Source organism: Dinoponera quadriceps, unplaced genomic scaffold (genome assembly GCF_001313825.1).
Source record: "Dinoponera quadriceps isolate SergipeBrazil2010 unplaced genomic scaffold, ASM131382v1 scaffold5230, whole genome shotgun sequence".
Lineage (NCBI taxonomy): Eukaryota > Metazoa > Arthropoda > Insecta > Hymenoptera > Formicidae > Dinoponera > Dinoponera quadriceps.
This window is the reverse complement of record NW_014559346.1, coordinates 590,404-607,555: the sequence shown is the minus strand read 5'-3', so window position 1 is coordinate 607,555 and position 17,152 is coordinate 590,404. Positions and strand designations below refer to the sequence as shown.

The 17,152-nt window shown below is 42.8% G+C and overlaps 2 protein-coding genes across 2 annotated transcripts in view; one reads left to right on the top strand and one right to left on the bottom strand.

Moving 5' to 3' along the window:
* Positions 1-17,152, top strand: part of LOC106750327 (adenylate cyclase type 6-like) — a 73,543-nt gene that overhangs the window by 44,231 nt on the left and 12,160 nt on the right. Inside the window, exons 8-22 of the mRNA XM_014630596.1 lie at positions 433-554; positions 1,966-2,058; positions 3,834-3,980; positions 5,703-5,861; positions 6,274-6,522; positions 7,106-7,274; positions 8,403-8,503; positions 9,329-9,413; positions 9,855-9,971; positions 10,242-10,379; positions 10,548-10,786; positions 10,887-11,025; positions 11,413-11,632; positions 12,307-12,455; positions 12,986-13,105. Coding sequence (XP_014486082.1) covers positions 433-554; positions 1,966-2,058; positions 3,834-3,980; positions 5,703-5,861; positions 6,274-6,522; positions 7,106-7,274; positions 8,403-8,503; positions 9,329-9,413; positions 9,855-9,971; positions 10,242-10,379; positions 10,548-10,786; positions 10,887-11,025; positions 11,413-11,632; positions 12,307-12,455; positions 12,986-13,105 — 2,247 coding nt within the window. The remainder of the gene's footprint in view (positions 1-432; positions 555-1,965; positions 2,059-3,833; positions 3,981-5,702; positions 5,862-6,273; positions 6,523-7,105; positions 7,275-8,402; positions 8,504-9,328; positions 9,414-9,854; positions 9,972-10,241; positions 10,380-10,547; positions 10,787-10,886; positions 11,026-11,412; positions 11,633-12,306; positions 12,456-12,985; positions 13,106-17,152) is intronic.
* Positions 1-17,152, bottom strand: part of LOC106750328 — a 76,345-nt gene that overhangs the window by 57,098 nt on the left and 2,095 nt on the right. The gene's annotated exons all lie outside the window — the stretch shown is intronic.

The window sequence follows — 17,152 nt, the reverse complement described above, 5'->3', positions numbered from 1 at the left end:
AGTCGAGCGGTATATTGTCTTCAAATTTTACGGAGCGCAATTTCGCACGGAACAGGCGAAAAAGGCGGAGGTATTTTCACCCGAGGCGATAGCGAAATATATACGCTGAGAAAAATATTATTAAATTATTATTAATTATTATGTATTATTATTATATGCGAACGGGACCTTAATTGCTTAGTTTAATTTAAATTTATTATTTATTATCAATTTAAATTGTACTCGGGAAATTTACTCATCACCGCCGGGATTCGAAAACTGAGGCCTCTCGGACTCTTGAGTCATTTATCTCACCTGCTGCACCGCTATCATTTTGACCCCCCGGTGAAAGTCGGGGTCGTTAATTCGTACTTTCGAAATTACGCCGAACGCGAATATTCCGCGACACTACTTGAGCATTAATTATATATTAATTGTGCGTGCATTTTGCAGGAGAGGCTGCTGCTCAGCGTGCTGCCGAGGCACGTCGCCATGGAAATGAAGGCCGACATCGCCGGGAAACCGAAGGACACGATGTTCCACAAGATTTACATTCAGAGACACGAGAACGTCAGGTATGTCTGATATCAATGGCGCGCGAGCAGTCGTCTGAGCAGTCCTTATTCTCTTCGGTACGATCGTCGACTTCGGCCTTGACGTCTTGACCTTGTCTAATATTCGCAACCAATACCCATCGATATCGAACCGGGCATCTCAATTCATTCGATTTTTATTTCCGGAGCCATGTAAAATCTATCGTGTATTCGACGCGAGTGAACGATCTGCGAGGGCATTTCGAACGTTTTTCCTTGATCATCCGTAACTCGAAAACTAAGGTACGTGGGACACATGTTCATACGACGTTTCTTACTTATTTCAGCATGTAGATTGACCCCCTGAAATATGGGCATGCATTTGTGAATCACCTTGTACATATAGACGTTACCAGTACCTGCCGAATAAATGTTTCCCATTTTCCAATATTTTCTCTCTCAACATATATATAGCGCCAAATGATAATAACTCGACACGCATATCGCTGTCGTATCTTGCAGCTATTTTCCGGGTTGAAACCAGAGGAAAATGTAGTCAAGATCGAAATGATTACATCTTAACGGGATTCCTCTCTCAGTCTTCTCTATTATTTTCACGCGTCACACGACGAGCTTTGCATTTCCGAAAATCTACGTGTTTCGCAGTACGTGAGGCGGTTTTGAAGCACAGCCCGGCGTATTTAACACGGTTCGTTAGAATTACCGTTGCGTTGTCGCGATGTCACAGCGCTGCAATTATTATTATTACGAGTAATATTATCGCACGTATCGTATGCATACGGTTACATGCATAATCGCTTAATTATGTACTCGTATGTCGGATAATTTGAAACCAGACGATTTATCACGCTACCGTGGATGCTGACGCAAATACACGCGCTTGCACAGAGAGAGAGAGAGAGAGAGAGAATTCTCCCGAAGTGGGACTCGCACGAAGTGGGTTCAGACGTAACGTCGGAACTTCCGATATCTAGTACACGCTTAGCCGAGCTCAGGTCAATTTAACTCGACCGGTAAATTTGCAAAGAGCAAATGTCATTTAACTTTAATCAGTTTCCACGTCAGTATTTCGTCACCCTCACGCACGATCGTACCGATGTAGTTCCGCGTAGCTCGTCGGCTTTAGAATAAAATGATAAAAAAAAAATCTTCCCCCTCGAATATATTTTTGTTGTATTAAATTCGTGTCGTATTTACCCGAGTCGAAATTTTGACGTTGCTTTTAGCTCTCTTGAGGATAACTCCCGTCTATTTAAATGGCCTATAGACTAGTAAAAACCTTATTTTAACGATACCGACACTTGTTAACTTCTCTTTTAAACGTAGAACCAAGATTTCGTCTCTCGGGTCTTACGATACTCGTAAAAATAAGTCGACAATGTGTTGAAATGATTAGTCATCAGTGATATAACATTGTTTGACGATATTTCAGCATTCTATTCGCAGACATCTGCGGATTCACTTCGCTCTCCGATCAATGCACTGCCGAAGAGCTCGTCAGATTGCTCAACGAACTTTTTGCACGGTAAGAGGCGCGACGAATTTCACCGTTTTACGTCACCGTATGAAAAATTAATAACGGATTTCCATGCGGTACTTTCGCACGAATAAACCGCGCGAGAAATTCGCACGGTTGTTCTGTCGCGAATATATCGACATCCGTTCTCGTTTCACGAACCACCCCGGCGACATTTAGGAGAAGTTTGAGCGTCCGACCGCTCAGGTATTTCCGACTCGATCGGAACGTCGATTTCCTACCGCTCTTTTTTCCGCCGTCGAGGAGTTTTCAGGCGCATCCCATCCCGCAAATCCGGCACACATCGATTCTCTTGATATCCCAGTAAACATTCTTGTTTCCGATCTGCGGGATCCTCTTTAGATCCGACAAATCCCCTTTGAAATATCGCGTCGCGTTTTGTCGCGCGGTCTGACCTCGACACACGTTTGCGCATCTCACGTACGTGTCGCCTCCTTGTGTTGTAATCTCGAAATTGAATTGCGTGATGTCGACGAACGTTCCTTTGATCCGACCGTTTCTGTGCGACGCGAATCTGGATTGCGTGAAAGCGCTCACGCGGGAATAAGATTCGTACGTAACGTTTTTCAAGTCGCGCGAGAAACTCGCTTTCCCGAATAGCGTTTCGCTCAACGTCGTGTTTCCAACGTCAATTCCGTCGAGCACGAGTCCGAACGCTCGCGGTTAACATTAAATAATATTATACGGCATGTTATTGGAGAATTTTTAATTGCACGTCACAGGAAAAATTAACGCGGAAGGAATAAAAACTTGCGTGTGAAAAAAGGTATTTGCATACTGATGATGGTAAATTTGTAATTCACTTAGGTCCTTAATCATTTCAACTTCTTAGCCGCGCATCGAGATCACTTTAATGCGATTTCGCGAATGCGAAACGCTTTCGTTGCTACAGAGAGAAAACGCGAGAACGAACCCTCCGAAAGAACCGTTCGAGGATAAGTGGCAGGGAAGAGCTTAATGTATAAATAATGTCAAAGCAATTTCCGGGAAGAGTATTAGATGGCGCTTCTCCGACTACAATATTACCAGAAAAATTGGTTGAAGCTCGTGTATCACGTGATCCTTGTGTTATATTAAACGAGACAGAAAGAAAGAGAGAGAGAGAGAGAGAGAGAGCAAACAAAGCTTCGAATTTATGGATATTTTCTATACAAGATAAACATAACTATACGTGTATATTCACAATATATATTGTATAAACGCTGGAGGTTGTTATACATATATATATAACGTTCCAGTATAAATAATGAATCCCAAAAAATCATCACCGATTTATCACACCCATAGACTTGGCCGTAACATTTATTACTGAGTAATCTAATTACCACATTCCGAGCTCGCAGTGCCCGTAATTCCATCAGGAGTGTTATTTAGCGTTTGTCACGCCGAACTAGTTTAATATAATACGCGCTATGTATGTACGCGGATTTGCGCCGCACTGTGAAGTATTAATATCGTCCTTCCGGCGGCCGGAATTAATTTCGCATAAATACGCGCCGCCGCAGAACGTAGCGCGGCGCGTTGCTGAATATCTGATCTGAATAAATCGATTATCGGCCGATTATCGTCGGTGTCGCGCCACTTTTGTTGACGCTCCGTCTCCCCGTCATCTTGAATTAACTCGACGCGGATATTGTATTTACCAGCCCCGCTTATTCGATCGCGCCGCATTAACGCCGGAATTTCGAAATGAGTTGCGGCGAAATGTAAACGCGGCGTATGCAAAGCGGTGACGTGAAATTCTCGAGAAAAATATCCGGCAGGTTCGACAGGCTAGCCGCTGAGCACCACTGCCTCAGGATAAAGCTCCTCGGAGACTGCTATTACTGCGTTTCCGGACTTCCGGATCCGCGGCCCGATCACGCTTATTGTTGCGTAGAGATGGGACTGGACATGATCGATGCGATAACGTAAGTCTGCACGCGCGCTTTTATCTCCCACACGATGACAACTTCGTTACCCGCTTTATTCAGCATCGTCAAAAAATCAACGTCGTTACTGTGCGTCACGCCGCCGCTTGTTAACCCGGGGATGATCACTTTTCTTTTCTTTTTTTACGTAAACGCTCACCTGACCGATCATTTAGACTTCAATTAGAAACCGCTATTACTAACGGAATATAACATTATCGATTGCTGTATGATTTATTGTTGTTTAATCTAAATCAAAGTTCAGTCTAAATCAAAGATACATATTAGTTCACGATCGGTAAGAAAAAATCCACCGCGACGGGAGCTTCATTTTCCGATCGCTGAGGTCAGAAAACGACCCCGGGCGACTATTCCCGGGTTAAGAACGACACGTGATGACAGATCCGAGCGCGGAACCGAATGCTCCGCAGCTACGCGCTCGAACGATCCACATTCGAGATAATAAAATAACGAAAGTAATTCGATCTCGCGTCCCAATCCAACGAGAAAGATCCGCGCAATGTTCCCCGTCGCATCGTCAAATCGAACGAGGGAGACGCGTGGGAGGAGGAAATATGCTCGGGAATAAAGTGTCTCAAAGACTGTGCTGAAACACGGATTAAACGGACCAAAATAACAGCCCTGCAATAAAGATGCTCCGTGGAACTTCCAACACGGCTGTATTCTCCCGACATATCCTTCCCCCCCTTCCCTCCTCCCTCGTTCGTTTAGTTCGTGCTTTCATAAAACACGTTTCATCGTCCAAAGGAAGATTTCCTTGGAGAGAGCGAACGAGCGAGAGAGAGAAAGAGAGAATATAGCATACATGTTCACAAATGAGGTCGATATACGTTAAAAGCTCCACGCGTCCACAGGTCACCGGCCACGTGGATAAAATTCACCCCACGAGTAAAACGGGGTCTACGATGAAAATTCGAGACTTAAGAAGTTGACCGATCACAGTCGAATTACAAAAGACAAATCAATTACGATCCCTGAAATTTTTCATTAATTTTTCCCTCTTGAACTTTCAATTCTACACACTGAGAGGAAAAATATGTAAACGAATGTTCGTCAATATTAGATTTTTTTCTCAGTGTAAAGATTCGAGATTTAATGCCCACCTTGAACGACCTATTTTGACGTCGAAACAGCGGGAAGAAAATTTGCGACATCACCGTCATCAGGATCAAAGTAGGGTCAAATTATTGTAACTGTTATGTAAATCACTGTAACTATATTAGAATTGAAATCCATTCTATTTTGCCATCTCAGCTCCTACCGTTGTAGAATTAAAGGTTCAACGTGGAATCAAAAATTTCGATTTAGTCGAACACCCGCGAAAAGACTGTGGTAAAACGATAAAAAGGAAATAAAAAGGGTAGAGAAGAGTAGAAGGGAACGCGATTGCGGCGTGCACGAAAACAAGCCACGAGCCACGTTCCATTCCATTGTCACGGAAGAATCGGAAGCGCGTAAACAATCCCTCTTCCCTTCCTTTTACAAACCGGCCGACACAGTGGAGACGCGAAATCACTCTCTCCAAGTTTGTCGATAACCTCCTCGAGGACCGTCGTGATCCCCCTGTAGTAAACACACTTTTAACGGCGAAGAAATTTCAACTTTGGCTGGAATCCGTCGTTGTCTGTCCGTCTGTCCTCCATTCCGTCCGTAACGACAGATAGGAATATCAATAAACCCCCCCCCCCGTGTCTCTTGTAGATTGGTTCGCGAGGTAATGGCCGTAAACGTGAATATGAGAGTGGGCATTCACACGGGCCGAGTTCACTGCGGTGTTCTGGGACTGAGGAAATGGCAATTCGATGTTTGGAGTAACGACGTGACCCTGGCCAATTACATGGAGAGCGGAGGGATACCCGGGTGAGTACAGGCAATTTTGTACTCGAAGTTTGTCGGCCCTCCTCCAGTGAACTTCATTCCCTTTAAGTCGGCTCTAACTGATGGCGATGAATCACACGTGTTTCTTATGTCTTTTCTGCGTTTCCTTAATACTTTTTAAATATTATTAGGGATGGATATATAACCATCTGTGAATATTCCAGAAATATTACTTAATATTAAATAATATTACGCGCTTACAGGGACTTTTCTTTCGCGATTTCTTGTGAAATTCGATGTTGAATAATAGGAAGCGAGGACGCGCGTGGCCGAGAATTACGCGTGTGCGGTAAATTTGCTATTTTCCCGTTAAGAGGCAATCTTCGTTCGATGTAGCAGCAAAGTTACGATGACGCTAATATTAGACAGAGACGGTATGTGTGATATTTCGCAGACGCGTACACATCACGAAAGAAACCTTAGATTGCTTGGGCGGATATTACGAGGTCGAGGAGGGTCGCGGGGGTGAGAGGAACGCGTATCTGAAGGACCATAATATCAGTACCTATCTAATTGTCCCGGGAGACACTTTCAAGGACAACATAACTACTTCCGGGATACGGAAGGGCTTCCCGGCGAATGGAAATGTGTCCAAAGAAATGAGAGTTATGGGTCACGGCTCGCAACACGGAAAACAGACTAAGTAAGAACTCTTTTATTGTTGTCGTCACTTGATCCTCTCCTCTTAGTTATCACGCAATATAGTCCCGTTACTTGAGCCTCGTTTCGTTCAATTTATCAAAAATTAGAGAGCGAACGAAATGGCGATTAAATTAATTTACGGATATCATGCTGATACAAGAACATTTCTTCTGACTTAATTGATTGGCATTTTAACGTTCCATTGACTAAAACGGATACTTTGACCTCTCTTTTAATCGTATTGAGATAATGGAGATCGCAGAAATAATGGAGATCACAGAGAATATAATCGTTCGAAAGCAAATTTAATTTATATTAAATGTAATTTATATTATTGTCAATTTACATTATTGTAAAAGTAAATTGCCCTCTTCTCGATTAGAGATCTCGACGTTCAAATTATCCTAATTCTGTGGCGATTAAAAAATAATCGCAACTATTATAATCATCGATGATATATCAATATTTTATATATCAATGAATGATTTCCAAATTATACCTCTTTTTCTGTTGCTGCAAAATACGATAAAACGATAAAACGCTTGTCGCAAATAGTCTGAAAATAAATGTTCTAACACTTTCAGTAGATTAGGCTTCGGCGAGAGTAGTTCACGCGAGGGTGAGAAGGATCCCGAAGACGAGGTGAACGAGTACTTGATGCGAGCGATCGACGCTAGGAGCATAGATCGCCTGAGAGCGGAGCATTGTACACCCTTCATATTGACGTTTCGAAGACCGGACGTCGAGGAAAAGGTTTCACATCTGAATATCCTAAAATTCAACCAAAATGCCCACGTCACTTGCTTGATTTCACTTCTACTGATAATTTCTCCGGGAACCATCCCCATCCCCGGGAACTTCACGGCGATCTTTTTCTCACTTTGACGCAACGATGTACCCTACAAGCGCGATATATTCTTAAAATATTATGTGAATATTATTCAATATTAAAATAATATTCTTATAATATTCTAAGAATGTTGTGTGATATTTTTTAATATTATAAGAATGTTCTATTGATACTATACGTCCACTTCACATAATATTCTTGGCATATTATAAAAATGTTCTTAGAATATTGAAGAAAAAATAATATAGAAAAATATATAAATAAAAAAAAAATATATATATATACACATATATATCATATTTTTAGTATAAAACGTATTTTTACACAAAATTCTTTCGACTTTATTTATATAATAAAATGATTGGTATTGCAATATATTTGAAATAAGAAAACTACAATTATATATATTATATATATACATAGAGTTGAGTATTTAAAGAGTATATAATATTATAAAATAACATATAATATTATACAATAACATTAAATAATATTACTTTTTAAATATTATTAGGAGCGGACGTATAACCATCTATTAATATTCCAGAAACATTACTTAATATTAAATAATATTACATGTTTACAGAATATTTCTGTCCGAATTATTATTACCTTTTCTCGATTTTACGGGGACGGGATTTAATTTAACGAGACAAGCGCTGGACGAGGACTGTAATTACAGCAGCAAACTATCTCGACAAAGTGTGCACAGTGCGTGTATATAATTAAACACGATCAGGGCGGTAATCCGCGCTCTAATAGAAGTCCGTTTAAATTTCATTTTGGTTAATTCGCGCGTTTGGATTATCCCGATTCCGACGCTGATTTCGAGTCCCGCGCGCGCGTCGTGATCGGCTTTAAATGAAAATCCGCATTTCTGTCGCGGTTGAAGTTACCCGCTGCGTCGAATTGTATGCATCGCATCGGAAAAGCTGCGGTTAAGGGCGCATCCGTTATGCGGCGGGCGTGCGGTATTACAAACAGGGTGAAACAATACGCAGCATCGCAATTGTTTTAATAACCTGTTGCAGTACTCGCGCGAGAGGGACAGGATGCTCTCGGCTTACTTCGTGTGTTCCGGTTTCGTCTACATGGTCGTCGTGGTTGCGATGGCCATCACCGGCCTCGCCGGGTAAATACCACCACATGTCCAATACAAATTCTGCCTTCTGTAAGCCGCGCGACGTCTTTGCAATTTTTATAGTCGCGCTACAATATCCCTATAAGCGCGTAATCTTCCTAGAATATTATGTGAATATCATTAAATATTATTGAAATAATATTCTTATAGTATTCTAATGTTATGCAATATTTTTCGATGTTACAGAAATCCGCTTCACATAATATTCTTGACGTATTATAAAAATATATAATATTACAATAACATTAAATAATATTATGTTTTAAATATTATTCGGGATGGACATCTAACCATCTATTAATATTTCAGAAGTATTATTTAATGTTAAATAATATTACGCGCTTATAAGGATGCACGTCAACTCCCGTTTTATCGTTGACACTCGAGCGTTTCGATATTAACAAGCTTCTTTTTATAAAAAACGACCTGACGCTCGGTCGATGTAGAGAATGTCTCGCATAGAAAATTTCTTGGGATCCTTCTCAGAGAAACTTCCCTAAACAATTGGAACCTAGTTGGAAAATCCCTACGCAGGTTCTGGTTAGAAGGCAAAAGCAAGCACACAGCCAATCATCATTGTGTGAGGGAAGTTTCATCCCATGCTTTGGGGGATAAAATGGGAATTTCCAGCTGGTACCGTAGCGGGTTAACTCTAAAGCAACTTTGGACCATTCTATTCCGAATCTAAATGCAATATCGGGGAAAACCTTGAGAAATTTCTATGCGTGTCGCGTACATAAATAAATAAACACTAGTGCGTTTCCCAGAAGCAGAGAGTTCAGACTTCCATGCGTCTTCCTCTTCCGTCTTTTACAGAAACGAATATTTCTACGCCAGCACCGCGATTAGCATACTGCTGATAGCCATGGTCAACGGTATTCTGTTGGCGGAGAAGAACGAGGTGAGAGTTCCGCGACGAGTCTTCCACGACGTGCTCGGGATCTCGAGGGATCTCGCGTTTACACTTTCTCATTATCTCGTTTGCCGCGCGAGAGACGCGAAAATATATTGTCTTGGGACACGTACATATATGATATATATATACGTGAATACGCGATGAATTGAATAAATCGCGAGATACAACACGTATCCTGTAACCGATCGATGGCTCTTTGGAAACATGCCACTTCCTCTTGACCTTGATCAGGTGGCAGAATTCCAGGTCGCTGCTTAAACCATCGATCCTTGTCGTTGCGCGTCCGTCGATTTTGCAATAGGACTCCCCGCAGGGACTGCGTTAATTGTGAATTTATCAGATTTAATTAGCGGATGAAAAAGGAGGGAAGGAGAGAGAGAGAGAGAAGAGAGGGGAGGAACAGAAGTCATCGTGTACTTCTTACAGAGAGTACCGGCGTGGATGAGAAGCGCAGCCCTGCATATCTTCGAAAATCGCGGCGTCGCGCGAGGCGTCGCTTCCATCATCGTGTTCCTGACGTTCATCACGGTGCTGTCGCCACTGGTGAGTAAATTCAGACAGCGAGGTCTTCTCAATTCGTAACGTATAAGCAAAATTATCTTTTTCAAGAAAAGGTTAAAACAGTCTAGTTGTTAACGCGTTTCTTATACCAGCAGAATCGCGCGAAAGAAAATGTAACGTCGGTTATCAACTTGCTTCNGGGGGGGGGGGGATTTCCCAGATCTTACACATTTTCTAACCGCCGAAGAAATTGCGACGCGAAACTTCCTTGCGGCAAAATAACGGGCGATCTCCATTATATTTTTCTTCCAGCCGCGGATTATGCTGGAAGGGAGCGACACCTGCGCCAACAACGCTTCACCCGTCGCCGCTGAATCGTCGGATAACTCCATCCTAATGAAAAATATGAATACCGTCTCGGACAGTTGTTACTACAGAATGTTCTGCGATGTAAGTTGAACGGGAGAGAACGAAAAAAAATGTATCTTCCTTTTCTTCTTAGTCAGCTCGGAAACTTTTCAATCTCTACCCTCTACTGAGCGTTTCGGGAAAGCGGACGGGGGAGGGGGTGAGTTCATCGCGAATTGACCGCTCCGTTGATACGCCGGTTGATTGCAGTTGTTCCCGGTTCTGGTGATGCTGGTGATGGTGACGTGCGCGGTGTACCAAATCCTAACGTCGGTCTTCAAAGTGGCCGTATTGAGCTTCGTCGTGGCGTGTTATCTCGGGATCAGCATTTACCAGGCGCTGAAGGAGGACAATGTCGACCCAGCCGGGAGATGGCTGGCGGGCGTTCTGGTGGTTTTCTTCATGGCCTGCCTGGTGGCACATTCACAGCATACAGAGGCGACCTACAGGTCGAACGAACTCAATCGCTTTCACGCTATACGACAACGTAGCCGTAAGCCGCGTGACAAGCATCGGCGATTGATATTAATGTACCGTGTGCCAATACAGATTAGACTTCCTGTGGAAGCTGCAAGCGACCGAGGAGAAGGAGGAGATGGAGCATCTGAAGGCCTACAACCAGAAATTGCTCGCGAATATACTACCGGAGCACGTGGCCGCCCACTTCCTATCTACCGTCAATTCGGACGTAAGCTCTGTTCAGAAAGTTCCGAAAGAGAGAGAGAGAGAGAGGAGAAAATCGCCTGTCGGGACCGAAGGACTCGCGACTGCTATTCATTTTACGTGCTAATTTTCCGTTCCAACCGCACGCGATACGGGGGACTCACCGAGGGCTCCGCAACGAACACGACCTTTTTCGCGGGTCGCTTAAAATTCAATCTCGCCACCGAGGTACAAATACACCTTCGAGATAATTAAGGTGAACAGCGGGGAACGGTGTGAATCTCAGAGCTCACCGTCAGCTAATTACCGCCTATCGATCTCTATTTCGGCGTTATTGTCATTATTGTCATCCTTATTCGATCCGCTGGATTTACCAGAGTAACGAACGATTGTACCGTCGATTGTTCCGCAGGAATTGTATCACGAACAATGCGACTTTGTGTGCATAATGTTCGCATCGATTCCCAACTTTTCCGAGTTCTACGTCGAACTCGAGGCGAACAACGAGGGCGTGGAATGCCTGAGGCTCCTCAATGAGATCATCGCTGACTTCGACGACTTGCTCGCCGAGGAGCAGTTCAAGTACATCGAGAAGATCAAGAGCACAGGTGCGACGTACATGGCCGCGTCGGGTATGTATCCGTCCCTGTGAATTCTCAGGGATACTTTGATTCAAATCCTGACGGTCGTTTCCGCGCGCTTTTCTACCTTTAACGTATTAACGTTAATCGGAGTCTCGCCTGTGTCTCCCTTCGCGTCAAGGAATTTCCATCTTAAGGAGATCATTTGAAACATCGTTTTCGTGCGGATCTTTCGAAATTTTTTGGGGGAAAAAACATTATAAAGATACAATTACATGCGATTCTGAGGTTTTACACAAATATCTCTACGTTTTATATAACGTGTACGAACGATAACATGTTTTTTTTTCTTTTATCTAAGATAAATATATTTTATATTTCTTCCGTCCAGATAAAGATAAAGATGATCTATTTATACATCTGGATGATTATTTGGATAATTTTATCTAGACACCAAACGCTGCTTACAGCTTAAAAGAAAGAAATCCTAGAAATCATCTACCAAGCGAAACGTTCCGAATGAAAGTATCTCCTTAATTCCAGTAGAGTCTTCCGAACGACACACGGAGAAGGCCAAATCCGATTTTCCACGGCCGCTCGACCTTTCGCACTGATTCTTAAACGATTCCCTAACGAGACGGTCGCGCTAATTGAATCGCGGAGGAATTCACTCTTGTTCTTCTCCCCTTCCCTTCCTCTCTCTCTCTTTCTCTCTGTTCCTCCAGGCTTAACGAAAAGCACCTGCGACATGCGGGATTTCAAGCACGTGGTCGCCATGGCGGATTACGCCCTGAGGATTCGCGAGCAGCTGGCCTACGTCAACGAACACAGCTTTAATAACTTCCGCATGCGTGTGGGCATCAACATCGGACCGGTAATGTGTCGAAGAGAGCGCGAGAAGCGAGTAATATTTTCGGCCGCGCGTCGTCGCTCCCCTCGCGATTAATAATCCGCGTATGCGGACGGCCCGAAAGTCCGACGACTATAATAATTGCGACAACAAGGACTAAACGGACCCGACGAAAATTCTCGACACTGCGAACGTGAAATCTGAATGATCTTGAATTTTTTTTTACACAACTTCAAAATTTAGAAATTTTCAAACAGAAAAAAAGCAGTATTTCGTATAAATTCTTATTCGTCCGGAAGTAACACCTCCGATCTAAATTCGGCTGCTAAGATCCGTGGCACACCTGAGTCCGGCCACGGAAAGAATCCCTCAGATAGATGAAGACCGTTAAGGGATCTCGAGGGGAGGGGGAGGGGGGGGGGAATGGGGGAAATTAATGCGACGGTTTCGCGCAGGTGGTCGCCGGCGTGATCGGTGCGAGGAAGCCGCAGTACGACATNGGGGGGGGGGGGGGGGGGGGGAATGGTGGAAATTAATGCGACGGTTTCGCGCAGGTGGTCGCCGGCGTGATCGGTGCGAGGAAGCCGCAGTACGACATCTGGGGCAACGCCGTGAACGTGGCATCGAGAATGGACTCCACGGGCGTGCTGGACGCGATTCAACTCACCCAGGAGGTGCGCGATATACTGGTCGCCAAGGGGTATCCGCTCACATGTCGCGGCGAGATCGAGGTCAAAGGGAAGGGCAGTATGATCACTTACTTCCTGGACGGGCCGAGGAGGGACACCTCCAACGAGCTGGCGACCGCCAGGACGAATTCCAACAACAACACCGACCTCGCGGAGAAAACGGCAGCCAGCAACGGCGTCGTGTGATCGGTAGTGTATCGTCGATGTATCCGGTAATTTCAGTCATTTTCACGTTAATTGGTAACATTGATTGTGTTATCCGATTCTTGGTTGAAGTTAGTCGAAAGTCGATCGAAACTTAAATTAACCGTACGACCGATGTTATAGTAAATACGCACACAGAAAAAAAAATAATAATTCGGAGGGCGAGCAAATTTTTACGCTGTCGTGGCAAACGAATGGATATACGGGGTGTTTCTTGAATATCGTCAAATGTCTCGGAAGTTGATTTTGGAGATTATTTTGTGAAGAAATGAACGTACTTTTTTTTTCATGAACTGGTAATGTTAACAGGTAGGAAAGCTCGAGCAACAATTCGTGACGGACGGCATGCCAGAAAGTATCGGTTAATTCCTGCGCCACTTAAGACTTCTTCCATGAATACTCGAGCCCAGAGATGTGCGTGTGCGTGTGTGTGCGTGTATGTGTGCGTATATTTGTGTATATGTGTGGCCCAGAGATTCGTCTCTGCCATGTAATTTCCGAGGCGCGTACACGCAAAGTAGAGTCATCGAGTACCGTCCGTAAACGGTCAACCGGCCTCTAACGAATGGAACGCTTTTATTTATTTCGCCCGACTGTCTTTGATAGTCCTCCTATTAATTAATCGTACAATTAATCTATCTCGCGACGCGTCCTGCGAGTCGGACGTTACTTTAGTCGATACGAAGGGAGTCTGTCTGTCATGGGTGAATATAGATTGACACGAGATCGAGCGTTAAGTCTCATACAACGAAACCGTGGACAAACGAACTTCATCATACGCGTAGAGACAGTTTGCTTTAACAAGAAGGGGACCACGTGGAATGAAGCTGATAACCGTAGATTCGATTCGATTGGACGACTGTAGCCGCCTCCGAGGACTAGAGTGAGCTTCGTCGTTTTTCGTTTCGTACAGTTGCGTCGACTTCTCGTAAAATCATCGTGCTGGTCCTTCTAGTAGATAATAGAATTTACGTTAATTGTACTGACTTATGAAATTTCAATGACATAATCAAGGACCTGGACCGGACCGGAACCGAAAACCGGTACTTTTGTCGGATTAGAATTGTAAACCGTGCCGAAATTTTAAACAAAGTCTGTATAGAACCGTTAAATTTTCTTCGGTTTACGGTTCTTCTCGGTTCACTATTTCGGTTCTTATTCTGTGATTTAAAATAATAAGTTTTTTTTTCACTTCACAGTAAAATTCTAGTTCTCACGAAAAAAACGATAAAAGAGCTTTTAACGATTTCTCGGCCGTTGGCAGCCAGAGAATTTCAGCGTCAGGATTATTGAAGGACCCAGCGAGAAAGCAAAATTTGCGTAATTGAAAAGATAAAGCGGACGAAGATGCAAAAAGGGCTGCAGGTATCGGATAAACGATACTTCCTGCGTTAGCGGGGGTTTCCCGGCCGGCGAAGTTTTAACGAAATTGCGCGACGTTATCGAGCAACTTATCGTGCGTATTTTACGTGAAAACGCCGAGGCACGATATATTATCGAGGCACAATATATAAACGAAAATGAGGTGCTCGTTGACGTTGAACTAAAACCAATCTCGATAAGGCCGGTCGAAAAAGCGATGCTGCATGGCGAACGAATTATTTGATCGACCGTTTGAACCTTTGCTCTCTCGCGGGGCACAAAAGAAACGGGGATGCAACAAACGCGAAACTTTGATCACTGCAAACCGTGACAAAGCGGGACTGATGAATCCGCAAACATCAAAGGATACAAATACTTTGCGTGGAGCTGGGATTGAATAAAAGCGAATGAAATTGTATTAAACCCGCACATCGACGTTTTCTCGGATACTAGAAAAAGTAACGTCCCTATAAACGCGTAATATTATTTAATATCAAGTAATATTTCTGAGATATTAATAGATAATTATATGTCTACTTCTAATGATATTTAAAAAATAATATTATTTAATATGTTATTGCAATATTATATATTTTTTTTAATATTCAACTTTATGTATATATATAATATATATAATTGTAATTTTTTTATTTCAAATGTGTATTATAATACCAATTGTTTTATTATATAAATAAAGTCAAGAAATTTTTCTGTAGAAATACGTTTCACACTAAAAAAATTATAAAAAATATATATATATAATTTATGTATTATATATTTTTATATATTATTATTATTTCATTTTTTTTATATTCTAAGAACATTTTTATAATATTCCAAGAATATTATGTGAAGTGGACATATAATATCAATAGAACATTCCTATAATATTATAAAATATTACATAACATTCTTGGAATATTACAAGAATATTATTTTAATATTGAATAATATTCATATAATATTCTAGGAATACATTACGCGCTTATAGGAGCTCGATTTTATTCGCAGCCGAGACGCAATGATAATTGGAGCGAAGCGTACCCGTATTCGAAATTTGTTGCGCGTCAATAAACGAGAGCTCGACCGAATCGGCCTCGAGGTTCATCCATTCTCCGAGGAAGGATGTGTAGAGAAAGACGATCGATTGTCGGATCCGAATTACGCTGAGCGAATTTGAACAAAAACGTTCCGCAACATTCGATGTTAAGTGAATCGAAGTGTATTCGCAGGCATGTAAATATGTATGTATGTATACGCGGGGCGCTTGGAAGCACATGTACAAATTTGGCCAAAGTGTATAGATGTTAATTAACGGTTGGTTATATGTTATATATCTATCGGCAACGCCGATCCAGATCATCTCGATCACGGAGTATACATATCGATCCATTGTGATCGCTACGCGACCTCTCACCAGAAACACGATGAGCAAAGGGAGAATTATATTTGTTATAGAACGAAAGACAGAGAGAGAGAGAGAGAGAGTGAGAGTGTGTGTGTGTGTGTGTTCATGAGAAATATTTTGACAAGTCTAATCGATGATCAATTTAATTGATTAGCGAAGCAGGTGTGCGTCACGTAATTTAATTGATTCGTCCGACAAGGCGTCACGGTAACGACGGCATCGGATCGTCCGGGCTGAGCAGAGTGTTAAATAAATGATCGAATTCTGTGTGCATGTGTATGTGTGTGTGTGTATACGAACTTAGCTTGCTCGGTCGGGCTGATCACCGACGGTTAAGTAATCGACGCATCGGTGGGTGATTAGATGTAAGTCAGAGCGTCTCGAGTCTAAATTGCCGTCGTGAGAATTTCAATGTCGCTGGCGGGTCCAGCTAATGTTAAATGTTGATCGACATGTAAGAGATGATGCTAGTCGTGTAACGTGTAATTCCGTCGGGACGGAGTGATGCTTCGGGAAAAAATGATTATATATGATTGCATGTAATTGTATGAAATCACATCTAAATTGTTCGTCCATACGTGTGGTTACATGTATGATCGTACGATAAAAATTATGTCATTTAATTAAATGTCGATATCACGTGTCAGAAGCATATAGTGTACACAATAATATTTTTTCGTTGTGGACATGTATGATTATCGGCATTGGCCATACACGGGCAAATTTCACGTACGATCCCTCTTTTTCCCGGGATGATCGAATCGATCGACCGATTAACGAGCAACGGATCATTTGTGCCGGCCGGAACCGACGAGCTCTGAAGTGAACATACTTGATGTGCATCGGTTGTAAATTCAATCCGTCGATTACGGCCTTTCCTTGAGTCACGCGGAAACGAATAAAATCCGGTGTCGGGGCACAAGTGATCCCCGTTCGGTTCGTCGACATCGAGGAATTATTGTCGCGCGGAATAATTGTGTAAGTCTTACGTCATACGTATTCATCTACTACGTGTTACACTCTAAGAGCCTATTAGCGAGGAAAAAGTTTAATCGCCC